The sequence below is a fragment of the Rhinopithecus bieti genome, unplaced genomic scaffold (genome assembly GCF_001698545.2).
Source record: "Rhinopithecus bieti isolate Rb0 unplaced genomic scaffold, ASM169854v2 scaffold_24256, whole genome shotgun sequence".
Taxonomy (NCBI): domain Eukaryota; kingdom Metazoa; phylum Chordata; class Mammalia; order Primates; family Cercopithecidae; genus Rhinopithecus; species Rhinopithecus bieti.
Window position 1 is genome coordinate 58,578 of NW_016811409.1, and position 14,169 is coordinate 72,746.

The window sequence follows — 14,169 nt, forward strand, 5'->3', positions numbered from 1 at the left end:
TTTAAATCACTGGTTTAAAAGAACCTTATTTTATCACTGACTTAAAAGCACTCAAGATCATCATTATGAACATATATACTCCTCTGCTGCAGAGAACATACCTTCACAACCAAAATTTATGTGTGATCTAAATTTTAAACGCATCCTAGACTTTAGAATTAGAAAGCCTAACAAAGTTAGGCAGGAGAAAAAAAAAAATGAGGCTACCATCATTAGGGCAGGGATAAAAGTCTGGAAACTGGCTCCTCACATATGGGTTGTTAGTTAAATCACAAGTCTTTACCAGATATTGTTAGCCTAGTTTCAATGATTTTCTATAAAATATTCTATTATTTAAACTAATCACCAATTAAGCCTACTTTTACTCTCACCCATCCCTACTCCTATTCAAAAAAAGTATTACTACCAGAGCCATTTTTAAAGTGTTCAAACTAAGCGATATTAAAAGGCAGTTAAGGAAAAAAAAGAATTAACCTTGAGCCTTTCCTTTCAAGTTGCTGTGGTGTGAATGTGTCCCTCAAAGTTCATGTTTTGGAAACAGTCCTTAAAGCAACAGTGTGGGGTGGTGGGGTCTAATAGGTGATTAGGTAATGCGGGCTCTGACCAAATGAATGAAGTAATGTCATTATTGTAGGAGTGGGTTAGTTATCTTGAGATCACTTTTATAAGAAACCACTTTTGGCCAGGTGTGGTGGCTCATGCCTATAATTCCAGCACTTTGGGAGGCCAAGGCGGGCTGATTATGAGGTCAGGAGATCGAGACCATCCTGGCTAACACAGTGAAACCCTGTCTCTACTAAAAATACAAAAAAATTAGCTGGACGTGGTGGCGGGCGTCTGTGGTCCCAGCAACTCAGGAGGCTGAAGCAAGAGAATGGCGTGAACCCGGGAGGCGGAGCTTGCAGTGAGCCGAGATTGCACCACTGCACTCCAGCCAGGGCGACAGAGTGAGACTCCATCTCAAAAAGAAAAAAAAAAGAAACCACTTTTGTTATAAAAGTGAGTTTAGCTCTCTCTTGACTTCCTGCCTTCTGCCATGGGATGATGCAGCATGAAGATCATCACCCAAATGCAGGGCCCTCAACCTTCAGAACCAAGAAATCTGTGTTCTTTATAAATTACCCAGTCTCGGCTATTCTGTTACAGCAGCTCAAAATAAACTAAGATAAGTACATTAAAGATCACCAAGCTAAAGTTCAGAATTCCCATTAGGCTGTATACTTCAAAGTGCAACTTTTAGTTAATACATGATGTTTGCCATTACAGGATGGGAAATGAGAAAGAGGCTAATGCCAGACTGAACTAGCTCTTTACAGCTTCCCAATCACAAGTGGTGGGCACCTTTACTTAAGTGGAAAAAACGTCACTGTGTCAGAAGCAGGACAGAGAGGTACAGTTTATGTCCTCTTCGAGTAACAGGCAACCAGTTCAAACTTTCCAAACCAAATCAAGAATGTCACATTGAGATTCAAATTGGTCCCTGACTACTGACCACAAACAGTACATGGTAAAGACACAGAGAACCAAGGAACAGTAAGATTAAACACAGACACGAATTCACCTACGACTTAGCCAAGATCACAGATTTTTCTTGCTGGAAAGATTGCTAAGGAGCTGACTTTGGGTCTCCTTCTAGAATGGTTCCTAGAAAGAACTAATCGAGAGAAAGTAGTCCAAGGGGTACTACACAGAGAGCAGCCAGATACATACTTACCAACCAGCAAGGCCAACTTACACTGGAAAACTTTGTTTGGCACAGATTGAGTATCTCTTATCTGAAATGCCTGAGACCAGAACTGTTTCAAATTTCAGAGTTTGGAATATTTGTATTATACTTACTGGTTGAGCATTCCAAATAAAAAAATCTGAAATCCGAAATGCTCCAATGAGCATCTCCTTTGAGCATTATGTAGGTGTCAAAAAGTTTTACATTTTGGAATTTGAATGCTCAATCTGTATAACAGGAATTGGTCCAATCTTATAAAAACGTTTTAGCCAGGTGTAAGGTGACGCACACCTGTAATCTCAGCTTCCTGGGACACTGAGGTGGGAGAATTGTTCAAGCCAGCCTAAGCAACATAGTGAAACCCTTATTTTAATAACATAAAGAAAGGAAGAAAAGCAAAACTATTCTAAGCTAAGTTACCTTAAAAAAAATGGGGGCGGGGGGGTTTCTTTATGGAAAAGCAAGCAAGCCAATTATAGGAAGAGAGAAATGCACTAAGAATTATTTGTACACTATTTTGGCACAAGATGAAAACTGGTATTTGGCACAAGATGAAAACTGGTATTTGGCACAAGATGAAAACTGATAGTACGAATCAACAGTATTGAAACCCTGGATCTTTTCCTGCTGAAGTCTCACTTTGGGCTTTGTTACCTTACAGTTGAATTTCATTACTGGCTCCTAACCACTCTGGGCTGCGATCCTCTTTGCTATTCCTTAGGGAATGGTAGTAAGTTGGTCATTAAATATCTTTAGAGATTTTAGCAATTTGAACTATGATGCATATTAGAATATTTGATCACTAATACGTATGAAAAAGTTCATAGTGCCTTAGGGCCAAGGGCAGGCTGTAAGTATTCAGGAAGCTTATGCATCTGTTTCCTAATCTGAGAAGTAGACTACTTATTTTAATGGTGTATTAGTCCATTCTTGCATTGCTATAAAAAAAATACCCGAGACAGGGTAATTTATAAAGAAAAGAGGTTTAACTGGCTCACAATTCTGCAGGCGTACAAGAAGCACGGTAGCATCAGCTTCTGCGGAGGCCTCAGGGAACTTACAATCAGGGCAGAAGGCACAGAGGGAGCCAACACCTCACTTGGTTAGAGTAGGAGGAAGAGAGTGAGGGGGGAGGTGCTACACACTTTAAAACAACCAGGTCTCATGATAACTCACTCACTATCATGAGAACAGCACTGAGGGATGGTGCTAACCCATTTATGTGAATTCTGCCTCCATGATCCGATCACCTAATACCAGTCTCTGCCTGGGGATTACATTTCAACATGAGATTTGGGTACGGACACAGATCCAAACCTATCAAATGGTGAAGCACAGTTTAAAAAAAAACAATTAACCTTGTAAACATTTAAAAATATCTGAGTCCTTAAAGTGCGCTTCTCAGGTCCTTAAAGCATATCACCTGTGGCTTGGAAGTATATAAAATTTAGGCTCCTCTTTCCTTTTCATTATTGTAAAGTCACAGAAAAAAGCCAACTTAGAGCCATGCCCACAATACAAAATCTGTTCAACAAGATTAGATTGTCTTTTGTTATTTCTTTCTTCCTTCCTTTGTCTTCATTTTATAAACGTATGCATGCACACAGCTTTTAAACAAGAGGCTAGTTGATTAGGAAACCAGTGTTTATTTGATGTAAGCAACAATCCAAAAAGTAGAAAATATTATTATTGTTTACTACAAATGTATGGACTCAAAACTAGCTTAACTGTTATTATTCCTCAGGAGAATTTATTTTTACTCAGCCTCTTCTCAGAGAAGAGTGTCTTAGAGCAAAGTTAGCAATTAGTACGCTAAGAAATCAGGTAACTGCAATACTCCCAAACTACGAAAAACTTTACACTAAACTAGTAAAGTTAAATGTCATTTTTAAAAAGCCCCTCTTACATTCTAGCCTATTGACAGGCATTGTGTTGGGAACTTGGTAAAGGAAAGAAAACTTTAAAAACATTTTAAAAGATTTACTGACAACAAATATACCTTGTTATTTTTCTAGTATGTAATTATTATGACTTTTCCCCCCACAGATTTCTAAAGACCTGTATACTGATACAAAAACTAAAATTGTGTGCAATTCAAGATGCTTAGTTCCCTCTTTTCTAAAATAATCTTTTTTTTTTTTTTTTTTGAGACAGAGTTTTGCTGTTGTTGCCCAGGCTGAAGTGCGATGGCATGATCTCAGCTCACCGCAACCTCCGTCTCCTGGGTTCAAGCGATTCTGTTGCCTCAGCCTCCCAAGTAGCTGAGATTACAGGCACGTGCCACCACGCCCGGTTTATTTTGTATTTTTAGTAGAGACGGGGTTTCTCCATGTTGGTCAGGCTGGTCCCAAACTCCTAACCTCAGGTGATCCACCTGCCTTGGCATCCCAAAGTGTTGGGATTATAGGCGTCAGCCACCGCGCTGGCCTACAATAATCTCATATTAAACAAAACAGTTGTAATACACTAGCTGATCACTGTAGTGAAAATGAAAATGTGTATTCGTGAGCGCTGAGAACTGACACCAGAGAGAAAAGAAATTACTTGATTCTAATTTTTCTTACAAAGATTAAATTGGGATTTTAATATATAAAACCTTGAATATACAGAGAGTATTAATGAAACAGTTCTAATTCACACTGAGAATTGTCTTTTACACTGAAGGGAACTATGATTTCAAAAACAAAGGACTTATTCCACGCTTACATGCTGAGATATTATCAGAGCTGAAATGTTAAGAGATGGTACCTGAGGAAATACCTGTATAATCTCTATACAGTGACTGAGTACCAGATAAAAGACTTATTTTAAAAAGCTAGAAAAGCAATTACAAAAATTTAGGGTTCTGTGGAAAAATTCGATCATGGTACGAACTCTGTTAATGATGATTTGCCAGGAATCTGGTTAGAAACCGGTTAGAAAAAGCTGGCTGAGAGAATAGCAAGGATAACCAATTAGGATTAGAACATCAGCCCTATTGATATAAAACTATTGACAGTAGATCAATGGTATTAAGATCACATATACTAGAACCAGACTGTCAGGCTTTAAAGTCCAGGATCGTCAATTATGAGCTGTGTGACTTCAAACTGTATTTCTTAGGTCTCCAAGGTTCAGTTCTATCACATTTAAAACAGAAAATGACAGTAGTCATTCCAAAGCTATCTTGAGTTAAATAAGATAATCCACATAAGGGGTTTAGCACAGTGCCTGGTACATAACAACAGCTTGCCATCACCACTACAGCAACCCCGGGTAGTCCAGCTTTTTGGCTGTTTCCTTAAATGTAAAATACAGGGCTTGGACTAGATAATTTCTAATGTCTTTACCCATCTAAAATTAAAATTCTACAATGTATCAACAATATACAAGCCAACTCTATTTCCAAAGAACATAAATTCAGATTTTCACCCTAGCATGATTTAAGTACTGTAAAATAAACTTATTTTTAAGTTATCCTTTTATTTTTATTTATTCTTTTAAAGAGGAGGTCTTGCTATGCTGCCCAAACTGGACTCGAACTCCTAGGCTCAAGCAATCCTGTCACCTCAACCTCTGGAGTAGCTGAAATTGTAGGACTACACCACTGTTCCTGTTATATCATCTTTTGAAATTAGCTATAATCACTACATTTATTAAAGCCAAAGTTACAGATATTCTACGTAATACACAAGAAATCCATAATCTTCCATCACATACTGTTTGGTGGCTATAATAATTTCTGAATAACAAGTACTAACAGGAATTTCAAGGTATATAATCCCCCACTATATTTTTTTTAAACTATAAGAACATTTCATACCCCATACTTACTGAACAGAAAATAAAGATCATGAAAAATTTCAAATATATAATTCAGAAAAAAGGAAATAACTATTTTGAAACTGTCCAAAATCTAGAGGTTTAATAAAGTCTCTCTACTGATATGTAACAACTCAAAACTCAAATTACAGGACAGAATATTAAGTTTTTTTTTTTAGTATGACTCATAAATATCTAAACCAAAAATCAATTTTAATATGATGACACTAACTGCACCAACCCAAATAAATCCTTCTAAGAGGGCTGTTTTGTTTTTTGGATTTGGAGAATTTTCTTCATATATCTTAGGGACACTATTAAAAAATTTTAAAACCTTTTCAGTTTTAAAATTACTAACAGTGTGTGTGATCACCGAAAAGAGGTTAATCTAAAAATTTTAAAATATTTTTCCAGATAATAAGGTCATACTGGTGAGAAAAGGGTTCGGGCTCATCTCACTCAACTACTTGCATAATAGGCTCGAAAGAATAAAAAAATTGTTATGTTACTTAATATGAAAAACACACACGTCTGTTAAAATCTGACAATTCAATAAGCTCTCAAACCAGAAAACACATTTCCCAATCAACACTCATACTTATTTCTGTATTAGGAAAAATGGGGTTGTTCCAGGGGTCTTTAAAAAACAAAGATTTCTCTTAAATTCGTAACTCTGTTAACTGCACCTTCATTTCCAGAAACCTCATCTTTAACAAATCTCTACACTATTCATACTTAGCACAATTTCCAATCATTGAAGATATTTTAGTTTTACCTTACAACCAGTATAAAGCAGCTGTGTTAAAATCATGCCATAAAATCAAAACTATACTGTGTGCTTACCCTCAATATTTAGCTCAAAACAAATGTGGCAGAAGGAGAGTGTTTCTTTGTCTGTTCCCAGTTTACAAACACTGCAAATGTTGTCATCATTCAAATCAATGTTTACAAACTGCTCCTCTTCGTTCATAGTGCCCCTATTAAGAAACAGAAAAGGAAAGTTACACAATTCAAGAACCTGCCTTTGGGGTAGTTCCCTTTTCTGGGAACTTCTAGGAAACAAGGATGCTGTTCAGCTCATCTAAAGCAAAAGCTCCATCAAACAAGCATCGCCATACTTGCACTTCAACATTGTACTTTTCCTGTGGAAAGACACAAAGCTAGTAAAACTTAAAGCTAGGCCATAGGTGACACTATGTCAGTGTCTTTTTTGTCCTATAGTTGATTGGGTTAAGGGGACCTGAAGGAGAGAGGTTTGCTGGCATTCTAGTCCTCCTCCTTCGTCTCCCAACCTCGAAAAATCAGACACAGGGCTTAGCAGCGAGGCCTCTTCAGCTTCCAGGTTCTGTCAACCTAGTTAACGCTGCGAGAAACAGGAAAAACGACCCGCACGGGACACTGCTTTGCTAACTTCCATTGGGGGAACCTCAGATGCGCCTGGCGAACTCGGAGTTGCGAAGCTTCGAATCGAAAGGAAGTCGGCGGCAGCAAAATGCACGTGGGTACCGAACACCTGGGGAGGGCGTCCCGCCGTGTCCGGGGCAACCACACCGAAGGCCGAGCGGCGGATTCACGGTACTGGCCAGGCACCGCCGGAGGGGCCCAAGCCGGAGCCGGGAGAGCCGCGGCATCCTGGAGCCCAGCGGGCGGGAGTCTCGTCCCAACGCTCCGGGATTCCTCCCAGAGGGAACAAAGCGTCTGAGGGCCACGGCGGCCGACCCGCCCAGCCTCAGGGTCTCGGGGAGCCGGGTCCTGGGCCGTCCTTCAGCGTTGGGGGCGCGCGGCCGCCCCCAGGGAGTCGCGGACCCACGTCAGTCTCTCCGTCGGTCCGTCCGTCGGGGCGCCCGGCGCGCAGGAGCGCGAGGGGCCACGGGGCTCGGAACTCGAAGGAGGTGGGACGATGGGACGGGGGATGTGGGCTCAGGTGGGATGGGAGCAGGGGTGTGGGGTCTTTACCGTCCGGCTCCGCGGGCCACCACCGCCTTTCCGCGCGGCTCGGGTTCCTCCACTATTGTTTCCGGCCGCAGCAGAGGCGGCCGCCGCGCGCCTGGCCCCGCCCTCTCCCGCCGGCGCCATCCAGCTAAGGCTGCGGGGAGGGTGGCGCGGCCGCGGGCGCACCTGCGCGTTCGCAGGGCTGCTACGGGCCCTCCCCTACGCTCCTGCACCGACGCCGCACCTTCGCCTCGAGTTCTCCTGTGATTCCGTGGGTGCTGGCCGGAGTTTCTTACCGTTCTCTGGAACGTAGCTCTTCACAGCCCCCCCCCGTCGAGGTGCGTAGATAGACGAATCCGTTCCACCTCTCTCTTCAGCATAGTGCAAACTACTGCCCCGGGGCGGGGGCCGCTGACGGCGCGGGTAGGAAAACCGCGGGTGGGTGGGAGAAAGGGAGAGGTGCGTGGGTGGCACTTTGACTTCAGGAGAAAGAAGCATAATACTGTCTCTGAACTTATAGTTAAGTGCCAGTTGAAGTATCTAACGAAGGAAAAGTTCATATTCAGGTGTCATGATAGAGGCATAATTTCAAATACAGAAGCTTTTAAAATAGATTATTTGTTGTGGGGCGCCCCCCCGTATGGTACATCCCTCAACGCCCACGGGGAAAACCCCGAGCCCCACCTCTTATTTTTAGGTCCTCCTTGGTTCTCAAACTCTGTGCTTGACTTTTATTTAAGCTATTCCGGTTTTTTGGGGTTACGGTTCATGCAGTACTTTCCCTTACGTTTTCTGTTGTAGTCCTCACGGGAGCCTACAGAGGAGAAACAGGAACTGTGCTCTCATTTTGCAGCTTAGGAGTAATTAACCCAGGTTATCACAGTTGGTTAGAAACAGGCTGGGGCTTGAACCCAAGGCTACTGAGCGAAGATCAATGTTATTTTCTACAGCATCATATGCGTGTGTTCTGGTTGCACTCAAATAGAAAGAGGGCTGGTCTGTCAGTCTACGTGTAGGCATTCTTGAACTGATGGTTGGAATAGACTCGATAGATCTTGGAAAGTTCTGGACCAAATTAGCACTCTAATTATGGCATCTGTGCCTCTCAGGAGCGATCTGTGTCCTTGCCACCTATTTTAGTAGATGAACCAGCAACACTGACATTACCTGGTTTCCTGTTAGAAATGTATAATCTCAGGCCCCACTCGAAATTTCCTAAATCAATACCTGCACTTTAACAAGACCCCCAGGAGATTCCTATGTTCATGGAAGTTTGAGATGCACTAATTGAAATGGAAAAGCCTGAGCTTTTTCTCTTCAAATTTCTCATTCTAGGTAACTACGACTAAAATATCTTGCATCTTGGATTCTACCCATCTTTTAAATAAAAGGGATTCTTTAAAAAAGGACTCTTTTAAAGTGATTCAATGAAATTGTTCTAAAATCACTAAATTTAAAAAATTGAAACAAATTCTTTTCAATTCTCATGATCGTCTTCCTTTCTATGGCATTTCACATTGTTTACTTGCTATTCTTAAAACTCTTCTCTCCTGTTGGCTTTTTTAAAAAAATTAAGGAATAATTTACAGAAATAAAATTCTCCCATTTTAAAAGCACTATTTGTTGAGTTTTGACAAATATATAAACTTGAGTAACCACTACCCCAGTGAGGATACAGAACATTTCCACAGCCCCAACATTTCTTTCTGTTCCTTCCTGGTCAAGCTCCTCCAACATGGGATCTAATTTATATGACTGTTTTAGTTTTGTCTGTTATAAGAGTTCATATACATGGAATTAAGCAGTGTGTGTTCATTTGTGATTGGCTATTGTCATTCAGTATGTTTTTGAGATTCACAATGATGTTTTGTGGCAGTGGTTTCTTTTTACTGCTTGTCTTAGTATGTGTTCCTATAAAGGAATACTCAAGGCTGGATAATTTATATAGAAAAGAGATTTATTTGGCTCATGGTTCTGGAGGCTGTACAAGAAGCATGGTGCCAGCATCTGCTTCTGGTGATGGCCTCAGGCTGGTTCTATTCATAATAGGAGGCAACGGAGAGCCAGTGTGTGCAGAGATCATGTGACCAGAGAGTAAGCAAGAGAGAGAGGGGAGGAGATTTCAGGCTCACTGTCTTTATTTTTTTTATTTTGTATTTTATTCCTTTGTTGTTGTTGTTGTTGTTGAACAAAAAAAAATCAGTTCCGTTGGGAATTAAGAGTAGGAATTGATTCACACCCTAGAGAATGGCACCAAGGAATTCATCAGGGATCCATAACTAAGCTCCAACTCCCTGCTCCCCGCTCCCCAACCAGGCTTTACCTCCAGCGCTGGGGATCAGTGGGGCATGGGGGCTCACACCTGTAATCTTAGCACTTTGAGAGGTTGAGGTGGGTTGATCGTTTGTGTCTAGGTGTTCAAGACCAGCCTGGGCAACATCGTGAATCCCCATCTCTACCAAAAAACCCCCACAAAAATTAGCCAGGCATGGTGGTGCATGCCTGTAGTCCCATCTACTGAGGAGGCTGAGGTGGGAGACTGGCTTGAGTCGTAGAGGCGGATGTTGTGTGAGCTGAGATCGTGCCACTTCACTCCAGCCTGGGTGACAGAGTAAGACTCTGTCTCAAAAAAAAAAAAAAAAAAAAAGAAAAAGAAAAAAAAAAGATGTCCACGCCCTAATTCTTGGATCTTTTCAATATGTATATGTAACATAGCAAAAGAGACTTTGTAGATATAATGAAGATTGTAGACTTTAAAATAGGTTATCCTGGATTATTGGGGTGAGCCCAATCTAATTACATGAACCCTTATAACCAGAGATCTTTCTCCAGGTAAACTCAGAGAAATGTAGCAAAGAGAAAGTCGAAGTGATTGGAAGCATGAGAGGGACTTGACACACTATTGCTCTAGGAGTACACACTGTTCTCCAGCTAGTAGCCAGCAAGGAAGTGGGAGCCACAGTCCTAAAACTGCAAGGAACAGAATTCAGCCAACTGCCTGCATGGATTGGGAAGCTCATTTGAACAATCTCCCAATCATGCTGTACTGGATCATGCTGTACTGGAATTTTTACCTACCGAACTGTGAGATAATAAATGGGTGTCATTTCAAGCCATTAAACTTGTGTTAGTTGTGCCAGCATTAAAAAACCAATAGATTGAATGTCTAAATTTTTAAAGAAGGTTGAGATTTATTTTGGGAAGCTGTTACTGTAGTGGCTGATCAGCTTGCTTCTTTTGAGACTTGTTTTTAAACCTTGTGAGGGTCTACACTATCATTTTGTAATATGGATATCTTAGTCCAGTCCTTGAAGAGTGGCTTATTGGACCCTCTTTTGTATGTCATGGGTATTTAATAAAGATTCTGCGCTCTAGTTGATTAAAACTCAAATGACTCCTGTCCCTTTGAGTTCCAGCAGGTGTTCAGTTTGTAGTCCCCCAGTAATTGTTCTTTTGGTGATAGTTATTTTTTGCCCTGGCATTTAATTTTTTTGTAAAGTCTCGCCCTATACAGGTACAGCTTTGTATTCAGCCCAAGACTTGAAGAGTATTCTGAAACTCTTTCTATGTATAATTTTCCTTTCTGTCACTTTTATTGCAAATTCCAGCCGTCTTAGATTTCCCAAACTCAAATCTTTTTCTCCCCAGTGCAACTTTGCTTGGATTTCCTTATGTGGACCATGGTCTGAAAGTACTTCCAGGCGTAAAATCAGGGTAATCATAGGTCTCCTCTCATTTGTTTCTTTTCTATTATGGATCAGATGTTTGTACTGTCTGTGTTTCAGTGTCCTAGAATTCATATTTTCTGGATGTTGATTGTCTGCCGCCATGTGAGGTGTGTCTTTCACCTTCCACCACGATTATGAGGCCACCCTAGCCACGTGGAACTGTAAGTCCATTAGACCTCTTTCTTTTGTAAATTGCCCAGTCTTGGGTGTGTCTTTATCAGTAGTGTGAGAACAGATTAATACAGATTCCTAACTAAGCCTAAAGTCAAAGTAATGTCTGTTTTAGGCCAAGAACTAATTACAAAACTAGTTGTTGTATGTCATTTTATAGTTTATAACACATTTTTGCACACTTCACTGAGTTACTAAATTAGAAAGAATTGTAGTTAGTTAAAGGTAAAATCCTTGACTATTCGAACACCTAGGCTTTAAACCTGTATAGCATATGACTGTACTGAATACTGTAGGCAATTATAAGGCAATGGTAAGTATTTGTGTATCTAGACATACTAAAGATATAGTAAAAATACTGTATAAAAGAAAAACATGGTATATCAAGCACTTATTATGAATGGATCCTACAGGAGTAAAAGTTGCTCTTAGTGGGTCAGTGAGTAAATGTGACTGAATGTGAAGGCCTAGGACATTACTAAAAATCACTGTAGACTTTATAAATACTGTACATGTGTACTACACTGTTTATTTTATAAATTTTTCTTTCATCAATACTTAACCTTACTGTACATTTTTTACTGAATAAAATTTACTTTTTAAAATATTTTGACTATTTTATAATAACAGCTGTATTAGTCCGTTTTTACACTGCTCTAAAGAACTACCTGCGACTGGATAATTAATGAAGAAAAGAGGTTTAATTGACTCACAGTTCCACAGGCTGCACAGGAAGCATGGATAGGATAGGAGGCCTTAGGAAACTTAACAACCATGGCGGAAAGCAAAGGGGAAGAAAGCGCGTCTTACTGTGGTGGAGAAGGGGAGAGAGACAGAGCAAAGGAGGAAGTGCCACACACTTGCAAACAACCAGATCTTGTGAGAACTCACTCACTGTAACGAGAACAGCAAGGGAAAAGTCTGCCCTCATGATTCAATCACTTCCCACCAGACTCTTCCCCGACATGTGAGGATGACAATTCAAGATGAAATTTGTGTGGGGACACAGAGCCAAACCATATCATTCTACCCTGGCCCCTCCCAAATCTCATCTCCTTTTCACATCTAAAATCACAACCATGCCTTCCCAACAGTCCCTCAAAGTCTTAACTCATTCCAGCATTAATTCAAAAGCCCAAGTCCAAAGTTTCATCTGAGACAAGTCCCTTCTGCCTTTGAGCCTGTAAAATCAAAAGCAAGTTAGTTTCTTCCAACATACAATGCATATACAGACTTTGGGTAAATATTCCCATTCCAAAAGGGAGAAATTGGCCAAAATAAAGGGGTTACAGGCCCCATGCAAGTCTGAAATCCAACAGTGTGGCCATTAAATCTTAAAGTTCCAAAATAATCTCCTTTGACTCCATCCCTCACATCCAGGGCACGCTGATGTGAGGGGTTGGCTCCCAAGGTCTTGGGCAGCTCTGCCTATGTGGTTCTACAAGGTGCAGCCCCTGAGGCTGATTTCATGAGCTGACTTTGAGTGCCTATGGCTTTTCCAGGTGTGAGGTGAAAGCTGTCAGTGGATCTACCATTCTGGGGTCTGGAGAACAGTGGCCCTCCTCTCACAACTGCACTAGGCAGTATCACAGAGGGAACGCTGTGTGGGGGCTCCAACCCCACATTTCCCGTCTACACTGGCCTAGTAGGGGTTCTCCATGAGGGAGACCAACAATGTCTGTTGGAGAGATCACATAATGTTTTTTTCAGAAAATCATTTCATTACTTCTGCAATTGTGAAAATTTTTCTCACTTATCATTTAAAGTCCAATTCAAATGAATGTCTGCTACAAAAATATCTCTAATCCTTTTACTTTCCTGAATTCCCACAATGCTTGCTCATACCACTACTATTTTAGTATGTTTTCTGACATGGTCCCATTTTTAAAAGAAAGGATTTAGTATATTCGATATATCCATCCACCCGTCTCTCACCTATTGGTTTCTCCTCCTATGTTATCTAATTCTCTCCAATTAGAGAGGTGCTTTTTCCATTTAGCCAGGAAGATTGGCATATGTAGTCCCAGGCTCAAAGCCTTCTGGTACCGTGATCCTGAAGGTACTGGAAATTCAAGATGGTGTGACTGATTGATTGAATTATTATTTCCACTTCTTCACCCCCCTTACTCTCACATGTGACTTTATAGTTCACTGTAGTGAGCAGAATATATTTCCCCATCCCAATGAGATATTAATGAACATGACAATGAGCAGAGACCTTAAATGTGCCTGTGTGCCTTAGCTTGATTTCTTTATCTCTATCATATGTCACAAGAAGACCTTCATCCAGGTATTTGCTGGTCCAAGAAACATGAGAGATGTAGAGATCAAACAGATTGAAGGGTCCAACTTGCAGCCTAATGCTGGGTTGCCCCAGCTGACCTATAGATCCATGACATTTGGTATTAAAGTACTGATATGGTTTGGCGCTGTGTCCCCACCCAAATCTCATGTTGAGTTCTAATCCCCAATGTTGGGGAGGTGATTAGATCATGGGGGTGGATTTCCCCCTTGCTGTTCTCATGATAGTGAGTTCTCATGATATGTGGTTGTTTGAAAGTTTATAGCATTTTCGCCTTTGCACTCTCTCTCCTGTCACTATGTGAAGATGTACTTGCTTCCCCTGCACCTTCCACCATGATTGTAAGTTTCTTGTGGCCTCTCCAGCCATGCTTCCTACACAGCCTGTGGTTCTGTGAGTCAATTAAACATCTTTTCTTTATAAACTACCCAGTCTCAGGTAGTTTTTAATAGTAATGTGAGAACAGATTAATACAAGTACTTAGTTGTGGGTTGTTCAGTTATGCAACA

The 14,169-nt window shown here is 40.9% G+C and overlaps 1 protein-coding gene across 4 annotated transcripts in view; it reads right to left on the bottom strand.

Moving 5' to 3' along the window:
- Positions 1-7,590, bottom strand: part of CUNH21orf91 (chromosome unknown C21orf91 homolog) — a 32,407-nt gene extending 24,817 nt beyond the window's left edge. Inside the window, exons 1-2 of one of the 4 annotated variants that reach the window (XM_017893783.1) lie at positions 7,484-7,590; positions 6,371-6,504 (exon numbers count right to left, since the gene is read on the bottom strand). In XM_017893783.1, coding sequence (XP_017749272.1) covers positions 6,371-6,497 — 127 coding nt within the window. In that variant the 5' untranslated portion in view covers positions 6,498-6,504; positions 7,484-7,590. The other 3 variants (XM_017893786.1, XM_017893785.1, XM_017893784.1) reach the window with 3 other exon arrangements.
- Between the last annotated feature and the right edge of the window lie 6,579 nt (positions 7,591-14,169).